A 23,805-nucleotide genomic window follows, 5' to 3' on the forward strand; every position below is an offset into this window, starting at 1 on the left:
ATGTTGAAATGAGGCGTTAAAGAAACAGGTACAAACTTTAGTCAATATCCCTGGAAATATATATATATATATATATATATGTATAATTTATAAAATGTGGTGGTTGATGTTATTGAATGCTAGGTTATATTCTGGGTTGTTTTCAACGTAATGTCTATGGACCCCGTCTGTTGCATTCTGTCAGTTGCAGCAATATCGATGCATCCCTCTTGACAAATGAATGGGAAACATGTTTATTGTAATACACATTTAGATTAATAGGTTTAAAGTCACACACACTTTCAGTCTTTTTCTTAATGCACTTAAATTCTATCTTTTTGGGGCAATAGTCTGATACTTGAGCTGTAAAGTTGTCAAAATCATCCTTTTGAGGTGAGATTACTTTAGGAAATTAGTAACTTCTAGTTAGCTTTACCAGTGTAATTACTGTTGGAAGCCCTGTGGAGTTCAGCACCAATGCTTTACAGATAGTAATGGTACATTCCTTCCTGGTATTCTGCCATGGATACAAAGCAAAAGTAACTGGGATTACTTTGTTAGCTGGTCATGACGTGAGTTGATATTACATTACATGAGGACCTAAATTTGCAAAGAAAGGGTTAAAGTAATTCTATTACACCATACTGCTGCAAACATGTTTAATTGTTATACTTTTGAAATCCATTATATGTATTGCAAACCCTTCCCCGTTCACATACAAACTGAGAGATCAAGTTTGTCTGTGTATAGACCCTGAAACTGAAAATAACCTGGAATATTTATTTTAAGTTCTAGATGGATGTGCATGTCACATGGTGTGCAGAGCTTGGTTGATGGCTTTCTGGATTTGAACCATTGTGTGACTTCATGATTAATATGCATTGTGCCCAGTCTCAACATATGTGTGCTTGCTGACTAATGTATCATGAATTTCTATATTAATATTACTATGTTTGCCACTTATGTCACTTCATGCCACCTGGTTCTGTTCACAGGATGAACTTTGTGATGTTAATAAGGGAGAGTCTAAATCAGCCACGGCCATGTCGGCAGCAACCTCAGATGTTGCCATGGCGTCAGTGGACCCTCCCCGGGCAGAAGAGGCAGAGGGCCTGAATAGGAACCTGGATTCCAGCGGTGCTAAGCCAGACAGCAGTAAGAACATCCGAGTACAGGATGCTTTGGCAGCTGAGACGCCATCTTCAGGTGAGTATTAGTGTCGCAGCAGAGATGTTGCAATCGCTTGAAGCCCTTAAATTCATCATCCTTCTTGTCAGAAACATGGGTTTTGTTCTGTATTTGAGAAGTAATGTCCTTTTTGTAGAAGATACAGGAAACATTGAGCTTACCTGTGTCGTTTTTACATTTGGTACAATAGCTTGAGTACAAATCCAAGTTTGATTGTCCGCTTATCCCAGCATGTCTGCACTGACTGCTTTTTTGTGTTGTGTTTTTTCCAAACTGTTACATGTGCCAAATGCTTTTGTCAGCATCACGAGTAACAAAGCTTGAAATCTAAGTGTATTACCAAACAATAAAGCAAAATATTTGTAATCAAATGGAGAATGAAATGCAATTCAAGATTGCATTCACATCAACCATGGAAATTTAACCCCAGACCTCCTATTCCACACATTTAAAGGGACAGTACACTCAAAAATTGTAATTTTCTTATCATTTACGTACGCCTTACCAGATGTGTAGCATTTTCTTTCTTCTGCAGAACACAAAGATTTTAGAAGAATATCTCAACTCTGTGGGTGAAGACAATGCAAGTGAATGGTAACCAGACATTTCAAGCTCTAAAAATCACATAAAGGCAGCGTAAAAGTAATCCATATGACTGCAGTGGTTTAATCTATGCATTCAGAAGCTATATAATAGGTGTGGGTGAGAAACAGATTCTTTTTTTTATACTATTAATCCCCCCAAAAAAGGATTGAAATATTTAAGTGATTGCAGTGTTTTTGGAGACATGTATTAACCACTGGAGTCATATGGATTACTTTATGCTGCCTTTTATATGATTTTTAGATCTGGTCACCATTCACTTGCATTGTCAGAGATATTCTTCTAAAATTCTTTGTGTTCTGCAGAGAAGTAATTCATACACATCTGCTCTAGCATGAGGGTGAGTAAATTATGAGAATTTTTGGATGAACTATCCTTTTAAATGTGGTTCCTTAGTGTGAGCTTGAGCATGAAACACATTGTTCATACTAATCAAATGAACCAAGCTTCAAACCCAGATCTGCAGCAAAATCTTTAGTGTGAAAGCAACACAAGTCACAATATTTAGTGCTTAGTTTGTTGTCTTGTGCATAATGAATTGTAGAATCTGATATATTTGTGCTTTGGCACAGATCAAAGTGAGAAGGCAGAGAGGTCAGAGGTTCAGGTGATCATTGATTCCACACCAGAACTAGACATGGACCTGAGTGGATGCAAAGGGTCCAGGTACTATACATCCACACTGATTTAGTCATTAACACACAGTTCTTCCCTTATCACGCTTACCCAGTGATGAACAAAAGAGGCTATCATTTTCTACTCTCAAAGTTTAAAGGTGGATTACCTTCAGTTCAAACCTCTTTTCACCTTCTTTCATTTGAAAGTTATATAAAGGATAAGCTTTCTCCTTTTTTCTGCTCATCACTTCAGTTTCTCTCTCTTTCTCCAGCACTCCCACGAAAGGGATAGAGAACATGGCCTTTAACCGTAACACTGACTCTCTGTTTGAGGAGCTCTCCTCCGCAGGAACTGATCTCATTGGGGATGTAGATGAAGGTGCTGATCTGCTGGGTAAGTTTTGAATTACCCAGAGCTCAAATGGGCTCTGATATTTGCTGCTGCCACAAGATTACACCAACCTTAAAGGAATATTTTACCCATAATTTAAAATTATGCCATAATTTACACCCCCTCAAGTTGTTCTAAACATGTATGACGTTCTCTCTTCCTTGGAACATAAATGGTTAATTTTTTGTGAATATTCTGGCCACTCTTTCATACTCCAAAATAAACAAGTTCCATAATCAGAAAAAAGTTGTTTTGCAGTAATAAGATGTTTTTAAGTTGCTATACAAAAAAGAATGTGCCTTCCTCGGAAATGGACTACAAAAGTTGTAAACATGAAAATGGCCATACTGGTTTGAAATTAAATGAGGGTGAGTAAATGAAGACAGAATTTTTGGGTGAACTATTTCTGTAAGGATTCACCAGTGCTTTTGACTTTTTTGGTTCTTGTGATTGTATTTCTTTTCCTTTAGTAGTGATGTCACCCCTTCATTTAAACTCATCAATTTTCACTAACATTCAGTCTAATCCATCTAATCATGTTGTTTTCCCTCCATCATTTTTCGTGCTTCATTTCGTGGCTTTTTCTGTCCCCCAGACGAGTACTCTGGTGTGTATTTTTAAAACTGGTCTTTATTTTATCCAGCTTAATGTCTTTGAATAGAAGCTCTGAGAATATATTTTGTGTAGACTTCATTCCTTTGCTGTCACTAAGTAGTGTTACTTGTCTCTCACTCACTAATTGTTTTCTCTGTTTTGCATATACATTTTTAGACCTTAATTTCTTTGGTAAGACTGATTTCTTGCTATTTATCTCTTTCATGTCCGTGTTTGTATTCTCTGGTGAAGTATTCTGTCTTTGAAATAGCTTTAAACAGCAATTTGAGGTTTCAGAGGTCTGGTTTATTATACTTGTAGTATTCTTACCATAAAAGAAAGGAAATCTGTATTTGTTTTATGTTGTTGTCATGAAGGTATGGGTCGAGAAGTTGAACACCTGATCCAGGAGAACACTCAGCTATTGGAGACAAAGTAAGACATGGTGTGATATTACTAGTCTGACCTCTGACAACTTCATGCATGCTGAAAAACACCAAAAACTTATCAAACCTGATTTCTTCATTATGCAGCCCTGTACTGCCCCCTACAGTGCTAGGAATCACAGCAGTGCTTAGTATAAAATCTGGACTTAAAGCTAATGTGTGTATATTTTTCCCTTTCATTGTTGAAATTGTTTCTCCCACCTTAATATGCAAAGTCAACTATTAGTATTGAGTGGCCCATCCAGTTGACACCGCAACATTATTTCCACCAATGGTGTGAGTTTGGGGCGGGAAAACAATGATTATATTTGCAAATTCCGTTTGGTGACTCTAGTGGTGCAAAAATTAAACACTTCAGCTTTAAGAGTAAGAAGTCAGAAGTCATAATTACTTGATTGGTCTTTTTCAGTGACTGCATTTGAATAATACATTTATTTCATTCTAACCAGGTATGTATACTCACTGAGCACTTTATTAGGAACACTATACTAATACTGGGAAGGAGGAAGGGCCTCCTTTTGCTCTCAAAACAGCCTCAATTCTTTTGGAAACATTATTTTGAGTATCTGGTCCTTGTTGCATCACACAATTTCTGCAGATTTGTTAGCTACACATTCATGCACGTATCTCCCGTTTTACCACGTCCTAATGGTATTCTATTTGATTCAGATCCGGTGACTGGGAAGGCCACTGAAGAACAGTGAACTCATTGTTATATTCATGATACCAGTTTGAGACTACTTTTGCTTTGTGACATGGTGCATTATCATGCTGGAAGTGGCCATTGGAAGATGGGCAAATTATGGCCATGAAGGGATGCACATGGTCAGCAACAATTCTCAAGTGGGCTGTGGCATTCAAGCGATTATTGATTGGTATTAATTGGCCCAATGTGTGCCAAAAAAACATTATCCTCACCATTACACCACCACCAGCCTGGACTGTTGACACAAGGCAGGTTAGGTTCATGGATTCATGCTGTTGGTGGCAAATTCTGATCCTTTTGACTACGTTTTTTCTGCCTTCAACTGTCCAGTTTTGGTGAGCCTGTGCCCATTGCAGCCTCTGCTTTCTGTTCTTGGCTGACAGAAGTGCAACCCGATGTGGTCTTCTGCTGTTGTAGCCCATCCGCCTCTGAGATGCTATTCTAGTCACTACAATTGTACAGAGTGGTTATCTGAGTTACCGTAGCCTTTTCTGTCAGCTCAAACCAGTCTGGCTTTTCTCCGTTGACCTCTCTCATCAACAAGGCATTTCCATCTGCAGAACTACTTACTGCTCACTGGATGTTTTTTGTTTATGGCACCATTCTGAGTAAACTCTAGAGAGTGTTGCACGTGAAAATCCTAGGAGAGCAGCAGTTCCAGAAATACTGAAACCAGCCCGTCTGGCACCAACAATCATGTCACTTTTTTCCCAATTCTATGATTGATATGAACATTAACTTAAGCTCCTGACCCGTATCTGCATAATTTTAAGCATTGTACTGTTGCCACACGATTAGACCGCATATAGTGTGGTGTGCAAACATTAGCCAAAATAAATTAAGAACAATTATAGAAACAGATACTGATAAATAAATACTGATTTGCTGCAGGAACGCCCTGAATATAGTGAAGAATGATCTGATAGCTCGTGTTGATGAGCTGGTCTGTGAGAAAGATGTCCTTCAGGGAGAGGTGGAGGTCCTAAAACAGGCCAAAAACAAGTTAGAAGAGAGGAACAAGGAGCTGGAGGAGGAAATCAAAAGGTTAGTCATTTCAGACATGGAGACAAATAAGCAAATAAGTCTTGTGTTGCTGATAAGCTGATATAGCTTATCAGCAACACAAGACTTATTTGTTTTTTTTCATCCTGTTAGAGTCCGGGCAGAGATGGAGGAGGCCAATCAGAAGGCAAAGGAGGAAGATGATGTAAGCACTCTTCCATAATTCAATTGATTTTGATTTCAGTTCAATAAAATTTTTAGTCAAAACAGATTTCCATAACAAGTCTTGGTGCATCTCAATTTTTCAGTAAAAAAATTTTGAGTTCAAAGATACCACATAAAACATGTAGTATTATGATAGCACCAACTTTCTCTCTATTGCTTCTGTCAGAGTGACGTGCCCACAGCCCAGCGGAAGCGCTTTACACGAGTGGAGATGGCACGTGTCCTTATGGAGAGGAACCAGTATAAAGAGAGACTGATGGAGCTGCAGGAGGCTGTCAGGTGGACGGAGATGATACGGTAAGCCAAGAGAATCTCATTTAGAAATCTCCAAGCAGTGTGTACCATGGTCAAACTGATTCATACTTTCAACCTTTTTACCCTGTATTGACTGAAGTGGGTTTTTCCCTTCAATATAGAGCTTCACGAGAGAATCCAGCCTTGACTGAGAAGAAAAAGTCCAGTATCTGGCAGTTGTAAGCTCCCCTTCTTAGTTCTCTTAAAGTTTGTTATGTTGGTTTGTGTGGTTTGGCATTCAAACAATGTTTCCCCTTCTCATTTTATGTTCCACTTTTATTTCATTTGTTTCATTTTTTCTAGGATGTAGGTAAAATCTTTGAAATGCTAGTAAATCTTGCACTTGGTTTGATCCTTCAATCCAAAAATGTGGTCTTGAACATGGGAATGGTGTTTCTGTTAAAGCTTTAACTGGGATTTACTGCCAACAGGTTACAATAAACTTTACTAATGGCTCTTATGCATTCATTACACAGATTTTTTTTTAAAAGATTTGGCAGTTCGGTATTAGAAAGCAGCATGTGGGGTGTTTTTGTTTGTTTGAAATGCCGTTTCCAGAGCATGTCAGTCTACTTGGTGTTTTGCATTTGGTGTTATTTTTGGTTTTGCATCTATTTTAAACTCATTCATTCTCCTCTTGTGTGCTCCTGTTTTTTCTCTGTAACCCTGTTCATGTTGTCCTGTGTGTTTGCAGAAGGTATGTTGGGGCAGGGGACAGAGCTTTACTAGACAGAGAGGTCTTATGTTGGGTGTTTGTTTAGACTTGGAATAAAGCTGACCTGATGTGTTGCTCTGTTGACATGGATCTTTGAATGTTTGTAGAAGGATTGTTATGGTAAACTAAGGTGTGTTTTGATAAACAGAAGAGGTTTATCCATGGGTTTCAGGTAACGTTTAGTTAACAGCTCTTCCTTTATGATTTACTTTTTATTTAATTTCAGTTTACACAAGGAGGATACTGAGTTGAATCAAATTGGAATGGTTGATATGACCAGGATATTACATCAACATGACTGGACAAGTAATTCTATAGCACAGTAACAGCATATATCACAATATAGCCTAGTTATTTTTGCTAGAAAATCCAAAATATATTTTTTTAATAACCATGTAATAATGCCAACTTTTGGATAATTCCATTAATGAAATACTTTAATATACGGTCCATGCAAGAGATGGGATGAAATGAGAGTAGAAAATATATCTCTTTAAATTTAAAGGTAGTGTTTTGTGGTTAAAGAAGGTTTGTTTGTAGTGATCGAATTGTTAGCCTAAGAGATGCACTGATACTACTTGGTAGTACATATAAGGGGGATAAATTCTTGTACTTGGTATTGGTGTCATAATTTCATATTTAAGAGTACGAGTACATTAACGCAATGACATGATTGCATATGCCATGCATGGCACTTCTAAGAGCAGTTTGAAAACATGAGAATCAGTTTGGTGTTTAAACCATTTAAATCTAGAATATCAGTTTTCATTTTATCCAACTTTACCTGATAAATAGTACTGTGCAAATGTTTTAGGCACTTGTGAAAAATGTTGCATTGTAAGGATTTCTTCAAAACATAATGGCATTTTTATTTATCAATTAATGTCAAAGTCCAGTAAGAAAAAAGCTAAATCAATATCTGGTTTGACAACCTTTGCCTTCAAAACAGCACCAATTCTCCTAAGTACACCTGGACACAGTTTTTCTTGGTTGTTGGCAGATAGGATGTTCCAAGCGTCTTGGAGAATTTGCCACAGTTCTTCTATTTAGGCTCTGTCAATTGCTTCGTTCTCTTCATTTAATCCCAGACTGACTCTGTGCTCTGTATAGGCCATGCCATCTGTTGCAGGGCTCCCTGTTCTTGCAAAAGGAAAGTTTGGGAGTCCAAAATGTATATTTCCTATTTACACACAAAAGCTGAAGATATAAATAACCATCTTATGACAAATGTTTTATTGACACATCTTATATGCCTAAGACATTTGCACAGTTCTGTATATGCTGCTTCTTTTACGCAGCACGCACTCTGTCTCTCTCTTTCTCCACACGCTTGTGTGGTTGAGCGAGAGATCGCTTTCATAAGCGTTTATCAGTAATCCATGATTTTTTGAACGGATAATTTCAAATGTTTTCCTTCATTTTAAACAGCAAGAAAAGAAAGAATGAAAATTATTTTATTTTATCCATCTTCACATGACATATGAGACTTCTCCCTCTCTCTACCCAACAACAATGAAATGAACGTCGAACTCTGTCAGGTTCAACAAAACAGGTCAGAACAATCAATCAATACTAAAGCTGAATTGCCCACTCCATGAATGCCCAGAACAATATGCATTAAAATAACACCTTTAAACAAGAATAACATATCATACGTGTTAGCTGGTTTACTTTTAAAGGTAAGCTACATCATGGTAAACGTGCCTGAATTGTAATTTTTAATTACTGAAAACGCTAATATGGCTATTACTGTACCAAGATATCAAATACAAATTGAATGGAATACGTATAAAAAAACACCAAACTGCTCTTATCGGTACTCGTATCGGCCGATACCTAAAACTTGGTACGTGTATCGGTCTTCAAAAATTGGTATCAGTGCATCTCTAGTTAGCATGTGGTATCTGCATGTTTTGTGGTTGGATATTTGGATGGTTGGAATGATAGGGTTTGGCTAAGCTGTGTGAGGGGCATGGCTGATGTTTGGGAATTGACCCTACAACCCCATAACTGTTAACCTGTGATCTCTAACACAGCTGCTGCCGCTTGTGTCTGCATATGAGTCTCTCTGTGTCGTCTTTCCCTCTCTCCCCCATACCTCAGTTTCAGCAGGCTCTTCAGTTCGTCCTCCAGCACGGCAGCAAAGAAACCAGAAGCACCTGTTAACTTGAAGTACAACGCCCCAACTTCGCAGGTCGTCCCTTCAGTGAAGAAGAGGAGCAGCACCCTCGCTCAGCTGCCTAGTGACAAATCCAAAGCCTTTGACTTCCTCAATGAGGAGTGAGTGACTTCATCCATGAACTCTTATTCAAAGATTCCACCCCTACACAACGTCTCTGATTCAAGCACTTCAAAGTATTAACAAAATAAAAATGATGCTTATTAATATATTTAATTGTTAACTTAGCAACATGCTAGTGGCAAACTGTCTCCTGTGCAATTCCTGTGATAAAAGCTACTTGCATGAACTATACGTCTATGTTGCTGCCTATGTTGAGCATTCCAAATAAGTCACTTTTGAGGTTTCATTTATGTCAGAAAAGATGATGCCTTGGAAGGCAGTTGCCTATGTAGGTTTTCAAATGGAGCCTGTTAACAACTATCTGTTTCTGTTTGTTGTGCAGGGCCGAGGTAGAGAATGTAGTGTCACGTCGAGAGCAGAAGAGAGCTCAGTACAGGCAAGTGAAGGCTCATGTACAGAAAGAGGATGGCAGGATGCAGGCCTATGGATGGAGTTTACCTCCAAAATTCAAGGTAATGTCTCTGACACCATGTCCTTACCAGTCACAACATAATAAAGCAACCAGCAATAAATCAGTTTTGTGTTAATCTGAGTTGTTTTCCTAACCAACTGAATTTTTTTTCGGTTGGATTTCTGTGTTTTTAGTTGCGTCATGCCTTTACATCTCTGCCCACAATGAAATCTCATTGGTCCAAAATCCAACTCCACCTAGCTTTATTTTAAATTGATTTATGGAATTTTATGGTAAAATACCACAACTACAAGAAAGCCATTTGTTGGTTGATTTCCCCTAAAGTGTAAATAATATGTGGCTTTGTCACACTATTAAACAACTTTTTTGAGTGGGCCAATATAGCAATGTTGACTTAACCAGTGGCACAAGTTTGGGGTGGGTGTGTTTGTCCTACAACAGATGGGAGGAATGTTTTGGAAGCCTGTTTGAATAGTCATAATTTTTGCCATTTTGTTGCATGCTGCTAGTGGTACCGAAGTTATACATTTCACTTTTAAATATCAAATACATTTTTGACTTTCAGTGATGACAAAAAAAACTTTACAATGGATCCTGGTTACGAAATGGTGTTTGAAAGCAAAGGTCACAATGAAAAGCTTGATGTTCGTAGTTTGTTTTTTTATATTTAAGTGGTTATAGAAAGCATTTTATTCTTCAAGCAGCCCTATTCTCTTTTGAAAGGTTGCCAATGGTGGACAAGCAGATGATAAGGTTAAAAATCTGCCAGTGCCTGTCTATCTCCGACCTTTAGATGAGAAAGATGCTTCTATGAAGGTGAGAGAAGTATTCTTATATATTATAGTTTCTGACATCAACATTTATCTGCGTGTTGACATTTGTTTTTGTGTGTGTAGCTGTGGTGCGCAGCAGGAGTGAATCTGTCGGGTGGAAAGACACGTGATGGGGGATCCATTGTGGGAGCGAGTGTATTCTATAAAGATGTGTCTGGAGGAGAGCATGGTCCCCTCAGCCCCAGGCAAAAAATAGGCTCTCAAAGCAGTCTGGACAGACTGGATCAAGAACTTAAGGTAAGACATTCCTCCCCCCAGATAAGAGTCACATGTTGGTCAATGATGTAACTGTCGTTTTTTTGTTCCGGATCTATTAATTATTCAAAAATATATAAAAAATGCAATTAACTTTTAAGCAATAACTTGAATACACATCTAATAGGCTTGGGATCAATGTTTTTTTCGCGCATCGATAATCCCAAAATATTCCAGATGATTATCGATATACAGTATATTTAAAAAAAAAATTAGATATAAATAGGGCTGCTCATTGCACATTAGTCTTTTTCTCTTCAAACATAAACTCACTGAGAACTTTATTAGTATCACCTCTACAGCTACTTTTTTATGTGATTATCTAATCAGCCAAACTTGTAGCAGCAGAACAATGCATAGAATCATGCAAATATGGGTCAGGAGCTTCATTTAACTCAGATAACAACTCTGTACAGTTGTAGTGAGAAAAATAGCATCTCAGAATGCACAGCATTTCAAATCTTGAGGCGGATGGGCTACAACAGCAGAAGACCATGTCGGGTTCCACTTCTGTCAGCCAAGAACAGAAAGCTGAGGCTGAAGTAGGCACTGGTTCACCAAAACTGGACTGTTGAAGACTGGAAAAACGTAGTCTAGTCTGATGAATCTCGATTTCTGCTGTGGCACACAAATATATTAGGGTCATACTTTGTCACCAACAGCATGAGTCCATGGACCCAACCTTTCTTGTGTCAACAGTGCAGACTGGTGGTGGTGGTGGTGTAATGGCATAGAGAATGTTTTCTTGACACACTTTGGGCCCATTAATACCAAACCATCATCGTTTGCATGCCACAGCCTGTTTGATTTTGTTGCTGACCATGTGCATCCCTTCATGGCCACATTTTACCCATCTTCTAATAGCTTCCAGCATCATTATGCACCATGTCACAATGCAGAAGTCATCCCAAACTGGTTTCATGAACGTAACAATGAGTTCACTGTTGTTCTGTGGCCTTCCCAGTCACCGGATCTGAATCCAATAGAACACCTTTGGGATGTGGTAGAACAGGAGATTTGCAGCATGAATGTGCAGTTGACAAATCTGCAGAAATTGTGTGATGCAATCATGTCAACATGGACCAGAATCTCAAAGGAACATTTCCAACAGCTTGTGGAATCCATGCCACAAAGAATTTAGGCTGTTTTTGAGAGCAAAGGGAGGCTCTACCAATTTAACTATGGTGTTCCTAATAAAATGCTTAGTTGGTGTATTTTGCCTTGTTGAAGAGATAGATCAATGGAGGAAAGCCAGACTGGTTTGAGCTGACAGAAATGCTATGGTAACTTTGATAACCACTTTGTAAAATTGTAGTGAGCAGAATAGCATCTCAGAATGCACAACACGTCAAACCTTGAGGCAGATGGCCTACAACAGCAGAAGACCACATCTCGCTCTTTATTTGGACCATAGTGTTCCTAATAAAGTGCTCAGTGTGTGAAGCTATTCTGTTGTCATTTGACAAAAGAACCCATAAAACAGAGAGGACCGCTTTAGATCTTCATGGCTGTATGTTTTTAAAAGATTTCATATATTTTGTCACTTATGAAAAGGCACATTTTGTTCAGGTCAAATGGAGTAGCCCTAAGACAGCTTCTTGATATGTGCGACTCAAAAAAAAATTGTAAAATTAAAAAATGTGTTGGAATGCTTTTTTTAAATTAATAATTAAGTTGTACCCCCAGGTGTATTCAAGGTGCAAGGAAAATATTTAAATACCTCCAGTACACCACTTGACATTTTTAAAGCCATTAAATCCATTTTGGTTTGTGAAAAAAAGCTATAAACTGTATTATTATTATTATTTTTAATTTGAAACCAACTTGTACACACAGATTACATTTCTACCAATTTGAAGCATGTGTTTTTAAACAATTTTTAAAGGATTTCTAATTTTTATCACATTTGACAATCATTTGTCAATGACCCATGTAACACAGCTTATGTGTGTGAAGTACAATACCTGAGAATGCTGAAAGAATGCCACTAAATATGCTGATTTCATTGCCAATGTATTTATTGTACATGCAATGGAATCAGGTAACAGACAAGACTGTGCAATGCATATAAATTAACTTGATTGACCCTCAAACCTCATCTACTTCTGGCAGACATTATGTATACATCAGTACTACTACTGTTATTGGTTGTGCTGAGTGCTCATTTCTAAATTTTCTAGAGATTATCATTACTCATTAACAATTAAGTGTTGATGCATCCCTTTTGCCTTTTATATTGGACCTGTAGTGTGGTTAAATTTAAACATATGATATTAAGCTTGAGAGTGCTTGCGTTTAGGATCAGGAGAAGGAACTAAGGCACCAGGACGAACTTTCCAGCCTGGTGTGGATCTGCACCACCACACACCCCACCACTAAAGTCATGGTCATTGACGCTAACCAGCCTGGAAACATCCTTGAGAGCTTTTTCGTCTGCAACTCTCATGTTCTTTGCATCGCCAGCGTGCCCGGTCAGAAAATACAAATGCAACTCCATTAAAATCGTATTATAGTTGTGTCATAACTGGAAAGATGGAATGCAATTAAATACGTTTTATAGATTATTGTAATATACACAAGTGCTGTTGATTTTAACAAGTTCTGTTTGTGTTGTCTCTGGATGTTGAGCATGCTTTTATTAGTTTGTTTCTCAACAACAGGTGCGCGTGAGACAGATTACCCTGCTGGAGAGGAGGTGGCTGCAGACAGTGGTGAAGGGGCTTCTAAAGTCAACAGTGCAGCTAACAGTAGCTCTACTGGCTCTGATGGATGTCTGGAGGGCATTACTGTAGTGGGCTGCTCTACAGAAGGATCTGTGGCTATCCCTCAAACTGTCTGCACAAACTCCATAGAACCCACAGACTCCGGTAATGCAGACTCTACCCCCATTTCCATCTAATTACAGTAATATATATATATATATATATATATATATATATATATATATATATATTGTTGCAATGGGAGGTGCTATTTACTTTTAGTTTGCATAGAGATAATAACATAGAGAAAAATGTTTAATTGCAAAGGGTGGTGTACCCTGGATGTTAAAGATCTGGACTGTTAGCCAAAAGGTTGCATATTTGGCGAGTTTGACCACTTCATGCTATAAGTTTACCTCTTTAGTAATGAGATTATGGAAGTAAAATGGATTGCAAACTTTTTCTCATGTTGACTAAACACCCTGATTTCACCTTAAATATCTGGTCCACTTAGATGAGGTTTTGGGGCAGTATAGGAAGGATGCAGTAACTGCAGCAGAAGAAGCTCTGGAGGCCACCGAGAGCAGCAGCAACACGCCTGCAGATGAGAGCCAACCGGGAATCTACACAGAACATGTCTTCACTGACCCACTAGGGGTGCAGAACAGCAGAGACACACCACTCACCTACACACAGAGGTGTGTACCAGTCATGTGTGCTAACATAGCACGTCAAGTCACTCAGTCTATAGTTTTAGAGTGCTACTTGAGGATCAGATGAGTATTCAGATGTGTGTTAGTGTAATGTCATGCTCCTGGCTGCTTTAGGGAGTGTGATCTGGTGAAGGATGGTGTGAGCCCAGTGCCTGAGGAGCAGGACCTAATGAGAGAGGAGGCTAGCAAGATGAGCAGCGTCCTGCCCACCATGTGGTTGGGGGCCCAGAACGGCTGGTATGTGGACTTCCAACCTGCCAGTTCATATTTCCAACAGTAATCGGAGACATATTGCTTTTGTTTAGAATTGTATAAAACTAAAGTAGTGATGACAGATTGGGTTTTTATTTTATGTTATAGAACCTTAAATGGAGATTTGTGCATTTGTTCCTCATGTTATGTTGCAGCGTGTACGTGCACTCTTCTGTGGCACAGTGGAGGAAGTGCCTTCACTCTATCAAATTAAAGGATTCCATCCTGGGGATTGTGTAAGGACACAAAGAATCATTTACTGTAGATATATTTACATACTTTAAAGACAGCTGCTAATTACACTTTCTCTTTCATTCTCTCCTATGAAGTCATGTAAAAGGACGTGTTCTGGTAGCTTTGGCAGATGGCACACTTGCAATCTTCCACAGAGGTGTTGGTAAGACCAAAGCCCATGCAATCCTGTTTCTTAGAGATATTAATTGCCATATGTAAAACCGCATAGATAACATTGATTTCTCACCCTTGATACATATGTATCTGGCCATACTATACCAGAGGAAGTGCTGTTATAATAACAGATATTTGTGTTGTTACAGATGGCCAATGGGATTTGACCAACTACCACCTATTAGATCTGGGCCGACCACATCACTCTATCCGCTGTATGACTGTAGTGCATGACAAGGTCTGGTGTGGCTACAGGAACAAGATCTTTGTGGTGCAGCCCAAAGCCATGAAGATAGAGGTATGATAGCTAGATGAAAACCTTTCTATGTTTTTTTTTTTTTTTTTTTTTTGAGGTCACCGTTTATCAAGCATTAAATTGATTTTTTTTCATCTATAGAAGCCACTGTCAAAACGCAAATTATGATACAAATAGTTCTGATTAAAAAATCTGATTTGGTGTGATTGCACACTCAAAAACTTTCCCAAAAAAAGCTGATATATGCATAACTATACATCAAATAAATTTTGTATAATATATTCATGCGTTTTTCATTCCATTCCCCATGTATAGAAGGCCTTTGATGCCCACCCTCGTAAGGAGAGCCAGGTGAGACAGCTGGCATGGGATGGGGATGGCATCTGGGTGTCTATCCGTCTGGACTCAACCCTCCGATTGTTCCACGCACACACGTACCAGCATCTGCAGGACGTAGACATTGAGCCCTACGTCAGCAAGATGCTGGGTGAGGATTATGACTCCACTAGGACTTCACAGCATTGAAGTAAATTAAATTCACTCCCAGGCTAAATAATGTTATTATATGTTTCACAGGGACTGGTAAGCTGGGCTTCTCCTTCGTGAGGATCACCGCCCTGATGGTGTCATGTAACCGCCTGTGGGTCGGAACAGGAAATGGCGTCATCATCTCCATCCCTCTATCAGAGCGTATGTCAGCAGTTTGTTGAACATAATGTGTCAAGTCATGTTATCATTATATTGTTATTTTTTTGTGGAGCATAAAAGGAAAGTAGACAGTGAAAGAAAAAAAACATGATTTGTCCACTATATTCCAAGTCTTCTTAAGCCATATGTAGTGTTGTCACGATACCAACATTTCATTAGTCGGTAACGATACCAGTACAATTTCACGATTCTCAATACCACTTTCGAAACCACAGAAAACATATGTAATATGCTATTAAACAAACTCCTTTAGAATATTAAAATGTTTTACTTCAATGTAAATGATTAATTAAAACAATAGAATATTTCCTTCAAGTAGGAAGTTTCCTTCCTTTAAGTAACACCCCCCCCCCATTTCATCATCATTCAAATTGTGTCTAACCAAATTTATCCAAACTTTATTAAAATTAAAACAGATCAATTGATTTTTCAACAAAACAATAAAAAAATTTTTTAATGAAGTGCTTCAGTAAATTTCCTTACAACATAATCTAAAACACAACATTGTTCTTATTTTTGGCAGATCAAGTGCTGCACAACACAGGATGACATTATAAATGAAAACATTGATAAAAAAACTTATATTCAGTACAACAGCACTCTTGCTTTACAATATATATAATAATAATAATAATACTAAACACTAGTAATAATATTTCGCAATATCTCAAATATCACGTCTAGCTTTTATTTTGAATCAAACTTTTGATTTTGGCTACATTCACACCACAGGTGAATGTGGCCTAAACCTCAGATCAGATTCGAATAAAAAATGTTCCCGATGTGCATTAAGTGTGAACAGCCAGGTCAGATTTAATGTGATTTTTTTTAACATCAATATAACTCAACATTCATACCTTGCATGCTTGGTTTTCATTTACATTTATGCATTTGACAGACGCTTTTATCCAAAGCGACTTACAGTGCACTTATTACAGGGAAATTCCCCTGGAGCAACCTGAAGTTAATTGCCTTGCTCAAGGACACAATGGTGGTGGCTGTGGGGATTGAACCAGCAACCTTCTGATTACCAGTTATGTGCTTTAGCCCCCTACGCCACCACCACTGCATGTGGTTTACCGCGTAATATGCCTGTTATGGTTTAAAACCTTTCATTTCAATAAAAAAAAATTCTTATTTAATTAATTAATTTATCGAATTGTCTGTCCTTCGATTTTTATGATGTCTCACTCATAATATAACATTCTTGAGCATTAATGTTAATTAAATTCCACCGTGCGAGTGTAAGTTACTTTATTTAAAATTACTTATCCATCTGGTCTTCCATCACTTGCGGATATTTTATTAGACATTCATTAAGTGTCCTATTCTGGTAAAAAAAAGAACTGCTAATAACAAAAGTTAATTCTTTATACATATTCAAATAATGAACATGTCTGAGTTTGTTATACACGGGTCAGTTAATGAGTGTCAGCTTTTCAGACTTGTGTCTGATATGGGCTACATTTAAAATCAAATCAAATCACTTTATTGTCACACGACCATATGCACAAGTGCAACAGTAGGTGAAAGCCTTGTGTGCAGTTCCGAGCAACATAGCAGTCATGGCAGTGACGATACCTATACCAATTACATTTACATTTATGCATTTGGCAGACGCTTTTATCCAAAGCGACTTACAGTGCACTTATTACAGGGACAATCCCCCCGGAGCAACCTGGAGTTAAGGGCCTTGCTCAAGGGCCCAACAGTTGGTGCTGGGGCTTGAACCCCCGACCTTCTGGTCAGTAACCCTGAGCCTCAACCACTGAGCCACCACTGCCCCTATTGCCCAATTACAATAAACAACATATTTACACAACACAATTTACATATCTAATGTACACATAATTACACAACACAATAATAGTATACAATGTATACAGTAAACAATACACACAATATGGAATACATGTACAATAAAAAAATAAAACCGATTCTGTGATTTTGACATAGGTTTCACAATTCTGGATAAGATGTTGGTTATATGTCTCAGTGTGTTTATTGAAGCACAAAATGCTGTGATTTCATTATATAAATAGACAGTCTGCAGGTGCTGTGCAAGTCACAGTAAATGAGTGCTGTATTCTCAACTACAAAGAGCACAGTGTGCGATGCTCATAAAATGTGGCGTTTTCAGCATATGAGCTGCCTAACACATTATTTTTGCAGCATGCAGTACATGCAGACTACGTTTATTTAATTACATTAAATTTGGTGTTTAATATTCACACTAAGACATATCACAAATTAAATTTGATAAACTGTCAATTTCTGTATAAAAGAAGTATCTGAACATGCGCTCAAATTAGTGTGTGAGCATTTGTATGTAGCCGTCTGACACTCTGAACTTGTGGGACCGAATTGAACCGGTACTATAGCAACACTGGTATCATTACATCTTTTTTTTTTATTTTAGTATCGACTTGGTACCAAAGTACCAATCATGACATCACGAAGGTAGCATGTCATTGTATGGAAAAGAGCTGTGTGAAGGTTGTTCAAATTTTCTCTTTTATTTATTGCATGAAATAAATAAAAGCATACAGGTTTGGAACAACACGAGAGTGAGTTAATTGTAAGTTTTGGGTGAACTATTCCTTTAATGTTTACAAATGCGTATTTTCTGTTTCTCCCAACAGCATCCAAAGTTACAACAGGAATGTCAAATCGTCCAGGCAGTGCGATCCGTGTCTACAGTGATGAAAACAGTGATAAAGTCACACCGGGTACCTTTGTGCCTTTTTGCTCCATGGCACATGCCCAGCTCTGTTTCCATGGACACAGGGACGCAGTCAAGTTCTTCACTGCTGTCCCAGGTAGACTAACCTCTGAATTATCGACCGATCCTCCCGGAGGCCTCGTCATCTCGCTTACAATATGTGGCTAAAACAGTATTTATGTTTAAATTATGGTTTCAAGGCCTAGAAATGTCATGCAAAAATTCTTATCCAGTAATCATGAGTAGCTGGAAAATTCTTATGGAAATCCAATGGTCAAAAATTCTTGGAACCCTTTTTTTTATAAACGTATTTGTTTTTTCCTGCATTTCAGGTCAGGTGGTCCCGTCTTCAGGTTCAGGGGGTGAGGCTGGTTCTGACAAGTCTTCAGAGTCGACCACGCCAGAGCAGGTCAAGTCTGTCCTGGTCATGAGTGGAGGGGAGGGTTACATTGACTTCAGGATGGGTGAGAGTCACACATGCTTCCTGGTGCCCACATTTTCATACTGCTGTGAGCACTCACACATTCTCCTTTCTCCTTCATATTGTAGGGGATGAGGCAGGGGACACTGAAAATTTGGCTGAGCCCACCCTGAAGCTACAGCCCTTCCTGGCCAAAGCTGAACGTAGTCACCTTATCGTGTGGCAGGTCATGCCCAATGAGGAGTGACTTATTTCACTTCATTTCGGTCTTTGCAATATCCAAAAGAAGCTCACCCCACTTCAGACTGTTGACTTTATATTTTCATGATTTTTTCCTTGTGCTTTGGAACTTTTTCATTCAGCTTTGCTTTATTTAAGATATTTGAAGCATTGGCTTATATTATTTGTCATACAGATCACAGTTTCCATTAGAAGTATGTTTAGCTTAAATTCTGTTTGTCTTTGCATTATGAATGAAGGTAACAGAAGCTTTTTGCACATCGTCTTTGGCAATACAAACAGCTCTGACTATTTTACCCTTCTTCCTTTAAACAAATAGAGAATCCACACAAACAGGAAGCTGTTGGATTGGAAATAATATTGGATATGGATTTTCAGTACTTCCATTCCTATTCTATTTTATAGGATGGCAGCAGAAGGTACAATGCTTAACTCTGGCCACAGTGCACCATGCAACTATTTGTTTGTGGGGAAAGGAAGGAAAATACAAGCAAGTGAAAGACAATTTGCACAAAGTGCTTTTTCAATCCTTGCATCAGTCCCACTTAAGATGTGTAGGGTTTCTATAAAATACTGTGATGCAGTATCCTCAGTGTGTGGACTTTAATATCAATTTGAATGTTTCAGTTACCAAAGGATACAGAAAAAAAAAGAATGTTTTGATAACCCCGTTGATGGACTTCCAACAAAAACTTAAAATCATAATCAAAGGCATTTTTACACTCCTTTGTTATGCAGTTCTATCTTGACCATGTACCACTGTCAGAAACATCACATGTTCTTCACGTTCACTGACCTTTTTAACACTAGAACGGTTTTTCGAAGGAACGGTATTCCTTTGACTTAGTGTGTAGATAAACATGCAGAGGCAAAAGCATATTTTTATGACACTTTTGTACATTTTGTCTTTTAGACTTTAATCTCTAATCACAGGCCTCCGTGCTCCACCAATAGTCAGCCAGTGTGCTGATGCTGCACCGCTGTTCTGCTTGCAGTAGAGGTGCAGTGCTTCGTTTGCAGTTGTTCCTCCTCTCCACGAGAGCAGAGATGACTTCATATTGCAAAGTAGTCATTGCAGTATTTATTTCTATGAATGAGCCTTTGCAGTTCAGAATGTAACATTGTACATTTGAATATAAATATATAAAAAAGCGTATGTATATGAAATGTAGATGTCTTGGATATGATTTCTTACAGCGATTTTTAATGTAAATCACTTCTTTGAGGCTGATTGATGTGAGTGAATCAGTCTAAATAATTTACTTCAGAAATGTACCTTTTCGAAGCTATGCACTATTTTTAAAGGAGAGTGTGTGTTTATGTGGTGTAGATGAATGTGTTTTGTACAGCATTTTGTAGGTGGGTGCAAAGGGAAGAGTGCTCTGTCCCATAATGTTGTCAGATTCCTATGATGCTTGTGTCCTTACAGTATGTTTATTATTTCCCCTAATCTATCTTAGCCTTATACTTTTAGAAGTCTATTAAACTGACAGATTTGGGGGGCATTTAATTTTTTTTTTTTACTATTGTTGTTAATGGAATCAATTACATTATGATTTTAAGACAACAGTAATTACATTTTGAATACAGTAGATAGCATCTGTCCCTGCAACAATTTACAAAACAGTAATATTTGAACATCTTCAAGTAAACCTTCATATCATATTGTTTGTTCAAATACATTTGACGTCCCACTATACAGTTTTGGAGAGCCAAAAATGCATAAATGTCATTGCATTTCATTAAAAAATATCAAACCTAGTGGCATTTATTTTTAAAGAAAGATAGCACAAGCACACTTTTTAATCAAGACATTTCACATTTAATGTGTGTTGAAAATATAGTAATTATAGAGTGTTGCTGGTTACTGATCTGATGCTGATTACAAATTTCATGATTTAAATGTTAAACTAATGTAATATCTTGGGCCATCTAATCTGATTACTTTCGGTGATGCATTGGATATACAGCTCTGAAAAAAAATAATGTGACTACTGCAAAATGATCAGTTTCTCTGGATTTACTATTTATAGGTGTGTGTTTGAGTAAAGTGAACATTTTTGTTTTATCCTAAGTACTGACAACATTTCTCCCAAATTCCAAATAAATATATTGTCATTTAGAGCATTTATTTGCAGAAAATGACAATTGGTGAATGTAACAAAAAAGTTGCAGTGTTTTCAGCTGAAGCACCCCCAGATCATCATCGATCCTCCACAAAATTTCAAAGTGGGTGCGAGACACTGGCTTGATGGCCTCTCCAGGTCTCCGTCTAATCATTAAATGAGCAGGTGGAGGATCGGTGATGATCTGGGGGTGCTTCAGCAAGGTTGGAATCGGGCAGATTCTTCTTTGTGAAGGACACATGAATCAAGCCATGTACCGTACAAGCTTATCCTGGACGAGAACTTGCTTCCTTCTGCTCTTGACAATGTTCCCCAACACTGAGGATTGTTTTTTCCAGCAGGACAATGCTCCATACCACACAGCCAGGTCAATCAAGGTGTGGATGTAGGAGCATCAGATCAAGACCTTGTCATGGCCAGCCCAATCTCCAGACATGAAACCCATTGAAAACCTCTGGAATGTGATCAAGAGGAAAATAGATGGCCACAAACCATCAGTCAAATCCAAGCTGCTTGAATTTGCACCAGGAGTGGCATTAAGTCACCCAACAGCAATGTGAAAGACTGGCAGAGAGCATGCCAAGACACATGAAAGCTGTGAGAATCATTGTTATTCCACAAAATATTGATTTTTGAACTCTTCAAGTTAAAACTTTAGTATTGTGTTGTTTAAAAATGAATATTATCTTGTTTTCTTTGCATTACACTGCATATTTTTATTTTGACCAGTTGTCATTTTCTGCAAATAAATGCTTTAAATTACAATATTTATTTATTTGGGAGAAATGTTGTCAGTACTTTATTGAATAAAACAGTAATTTTACTCAAACACATACCTATAGTACATCCAGAGAAACATAATTTGGCAGTAGTCTCAATTTTTTCCTGAGCTGTATATTTAGACATAAAAAAAACAGTTATTTGTCTAATTGTAGCATTTTTTTTCTAAACCACTTGTGTTGAAGTGTCAGATTTCTTAATGATGCTCTAATGTCCAGTCAAACATGACAATGCACCACAGTCAAGTCTGGTTGTGTAACAAAGGAAAAACAGGTATTGTTTTGTTACCTGTCATTTATATCAAACATCAAAATTCTAGCATAAACTTTGGCACACAGGAGTCAGACTCAGACTTCAGCCTGTGTGGTATGTTTGGTATAATTAGAGACAGGTTTGTTGAGGCCTGTGATGGTCAGATATCCTCATCAGTAAAAAAAAATAAAAACTCTTTTTTGATGTTGATATTCAAATCTAGTGATGTGCACATGTTTTTGTAATGGTTAGGGTTGTATTTTAGTATTTCCCATTCACTTCTTATGGCGAGTCAAAAATGACCTGGAACACAAGTGTTGGTTTACGACCCTTTACACTTATCGAATCAAGTCCAGATTTGTTTTGCCGTGTGTGTTTTTGGATAACTAGTGGAGGAAAAGTCACCAAGTCTTTTACCACTTAGATAAAGGATACAGTTTTTTATTAAAGAAAAAACAGTGTACAAGTGTTTAAATGTAATTTAATCTGATTATCCTAAGAAATTGATTTTTGTATTTTGATTACAAAATCTAGATTACATGTAATCTGCTACTACTCAGCAATGATTATGAGTTCCGAGCACATAAATAATGCAGCAACAGATATTCTAGTCAATAAAATGTAATGACTCATTTTTTTGTGAATAAGCTAATGATTGTTTTATTAATAATTACATAATCTTCTAGAGACCAAGCATTAATAAACCATACAGGTTGTGTAAATTCATGCTGGTAAATTCGCTTATGCTTTTTCACCGGTACAACAGAAAAAATATAGATTTTACCATAATCTTATGTGTATTTGTTTTAGTTTAGCTGCTTCTTTGATTTTAACTTGAATGCATCCAACTCATAGGCTACATAGGATCTTCCCAAGTGCACTTGAAGGCAGCTATATTTAAAATGATTAAACTATAGAACTACTCTACAAAATGAAGATTGAAGTATTTGGACAATTTATGGTAGTCAAACCTAGTGGATCATGCCCATTTTATGTGATGAACAACACCTTTACTCTGCTAGTAACCTTCGATCATTTACTAAAAATCACCTGTTGTTGGTTAAAAATAATAGCAAAAATAGCTCCTAAAAGAGAAGTTAGTTGTGAGAAAAGATATTTATTTTTTATTATTAATGATGGGAATAAGTAATGACACATGGGGGCAGTAGTGTGCCACCACTTTATTCCCTTTGAAATTACTTTCACTCAGGGAAGGTGGTGGTCCTCCCCCTTCTCTGATTGGCTGCTGGTTGGGTACACAGTACATGTTCTGAAATACCACACTATTGAACTTCTGAATCAGCACCCAAGTATTCAATAACAATGGAGGGAGCTCTGAATTCAGAGTGGGGGGAAAACTTTGTTCCCAGCAGATGAATGATGTTCCACAATGATATTGAACTGGGCAAAAACTAATTAAATCTTAAACTAAAGCAAACTTACCCATACATATGTATACAGCCCTTCCCAAAAGCATTGGTAGTGACATACATTTTGTGTTTCGCAAAGTTTTCTGCTTCAGTTGTTGTGGTGTTGATTTACATTGTTTCTAGATTATTGTGCAGAGTGATCAGACGCATTTTAAATAAATGCAAAAAGCTTCACTGGCCACAAAAATGAACTTTATCACAAAGTTTCACCTTTTTTTGGTCCTGGCACAAAA

The 23,805-nt window shown here is 37.7% G+C and overlaps 1 protein-coding gene across 2 annotated transcripts in view; it reads left to right on the forward strand.

The window, feature by feature from the left end:
* The window catches only part of spag9b (sperm associated antigen 9b), a 72,933-nt gene extending 51,032 nt beyond the window's left edge, over positions 1-21,901 (forward strand). Inside the window, exons 6-29 of one of the 2 annotated variants that reach the window (XM_052102445.1) lie at positions 975-1,185; positions 2,343-2,436; positions 2,660-2,781; positions 3,750-3,807; positions 5,416-5,568; positions 5,680-5,731; positions 5,918-6,048; positions 6,168-6,224; positions 8,864-9,040; positions 9,385-9,514; positions 10,198-10,290; positions 10,371-10,544; positions 12,862-13,033; positions 13,223-13,429; positions 13,779-13,962; positions 14,092-14,214; positions 14,385-14,465; positions 14,559-14,626; positions 14,787-14,935; positions 15,209-15,380; positions 15,470-15,583; positions 18,244-18,420; positions 18,656-18,787; positions 18,873-21,901. In XM_052102445.1, coding sequence (XP_051958405.1) covers positions 975-1,185; positions 2,343-2,436; positions 2,660-2,781; positions 3,750-3,807; positions 5,416-5,568; positions 5,680-5,731; positions 5,918-6,048; positions 6,168-6,224; positions 8,864-9,040; positions 9,385-9,514; positions 10,198-10,290; positions 10,371-10,544; positions 12,862-13,033; positions 13,223-13,429; positions 13,779-13,962; positions 14,092-14,214; positions 14,385-14,465; positions 14,559-14,626; positions 14,787-14,935; positions 15,209-15,380; positions 15,470-15,583; positions 18,244-18,420; positions 18,656-18,787; positions 18,873-18,991 — 3,150 coding nt within the window. In that variant the 3' untranslated portion in view covers positions 18,992-21,901. The remainder of the gene's footprint in view (positions 1-974; positions 1,186-2,342; positions 2,437-2,659; positions 2,782-3,749; positions 3,808-5,415; positions 5,569-5,679; positions 5,732-5,917; positions 6,049-6,167; positions 6,225-8,863; positions 9,041-9,384; positions 9,515-10,197; positions 10,291-10,370; positions 10,545-12,861; positions 13,034-13,222; positions 13,430-13,778; positions 13,963-14,091; positions 14,215-14,384; positions 14,466-14,558; positions 14,627-14,786; positions 14,936-15,208; positions 15,381-15,469; positions 15,584-18,243; positions 18,421-18,655; positions 18,788-18,872) is intronic. The other variant, XM_052102446.1, reaches the window with a different exon arrangement.
* The last annotated feature ends 1,904 nt before the right edge of the window (positions 21,902-23,805 follow it).

This window comes from Xyrauchen texanus, chromosome 33 (genome assembly GCF_025860055.1).
Source record: "Xyrauchen texanus isolate HMW12.3.18 chromosome 33, RBS_HiC_50CHRs, whole genome shotgun sequence".
Taxonomy (NCBI): domain Eukaryota; kingdom Metazoa; phylum Chordata; class Actinopteri; order Cypriniformes; family Catostomidae; genus Xyrauchen; species Xyrauchen texanus.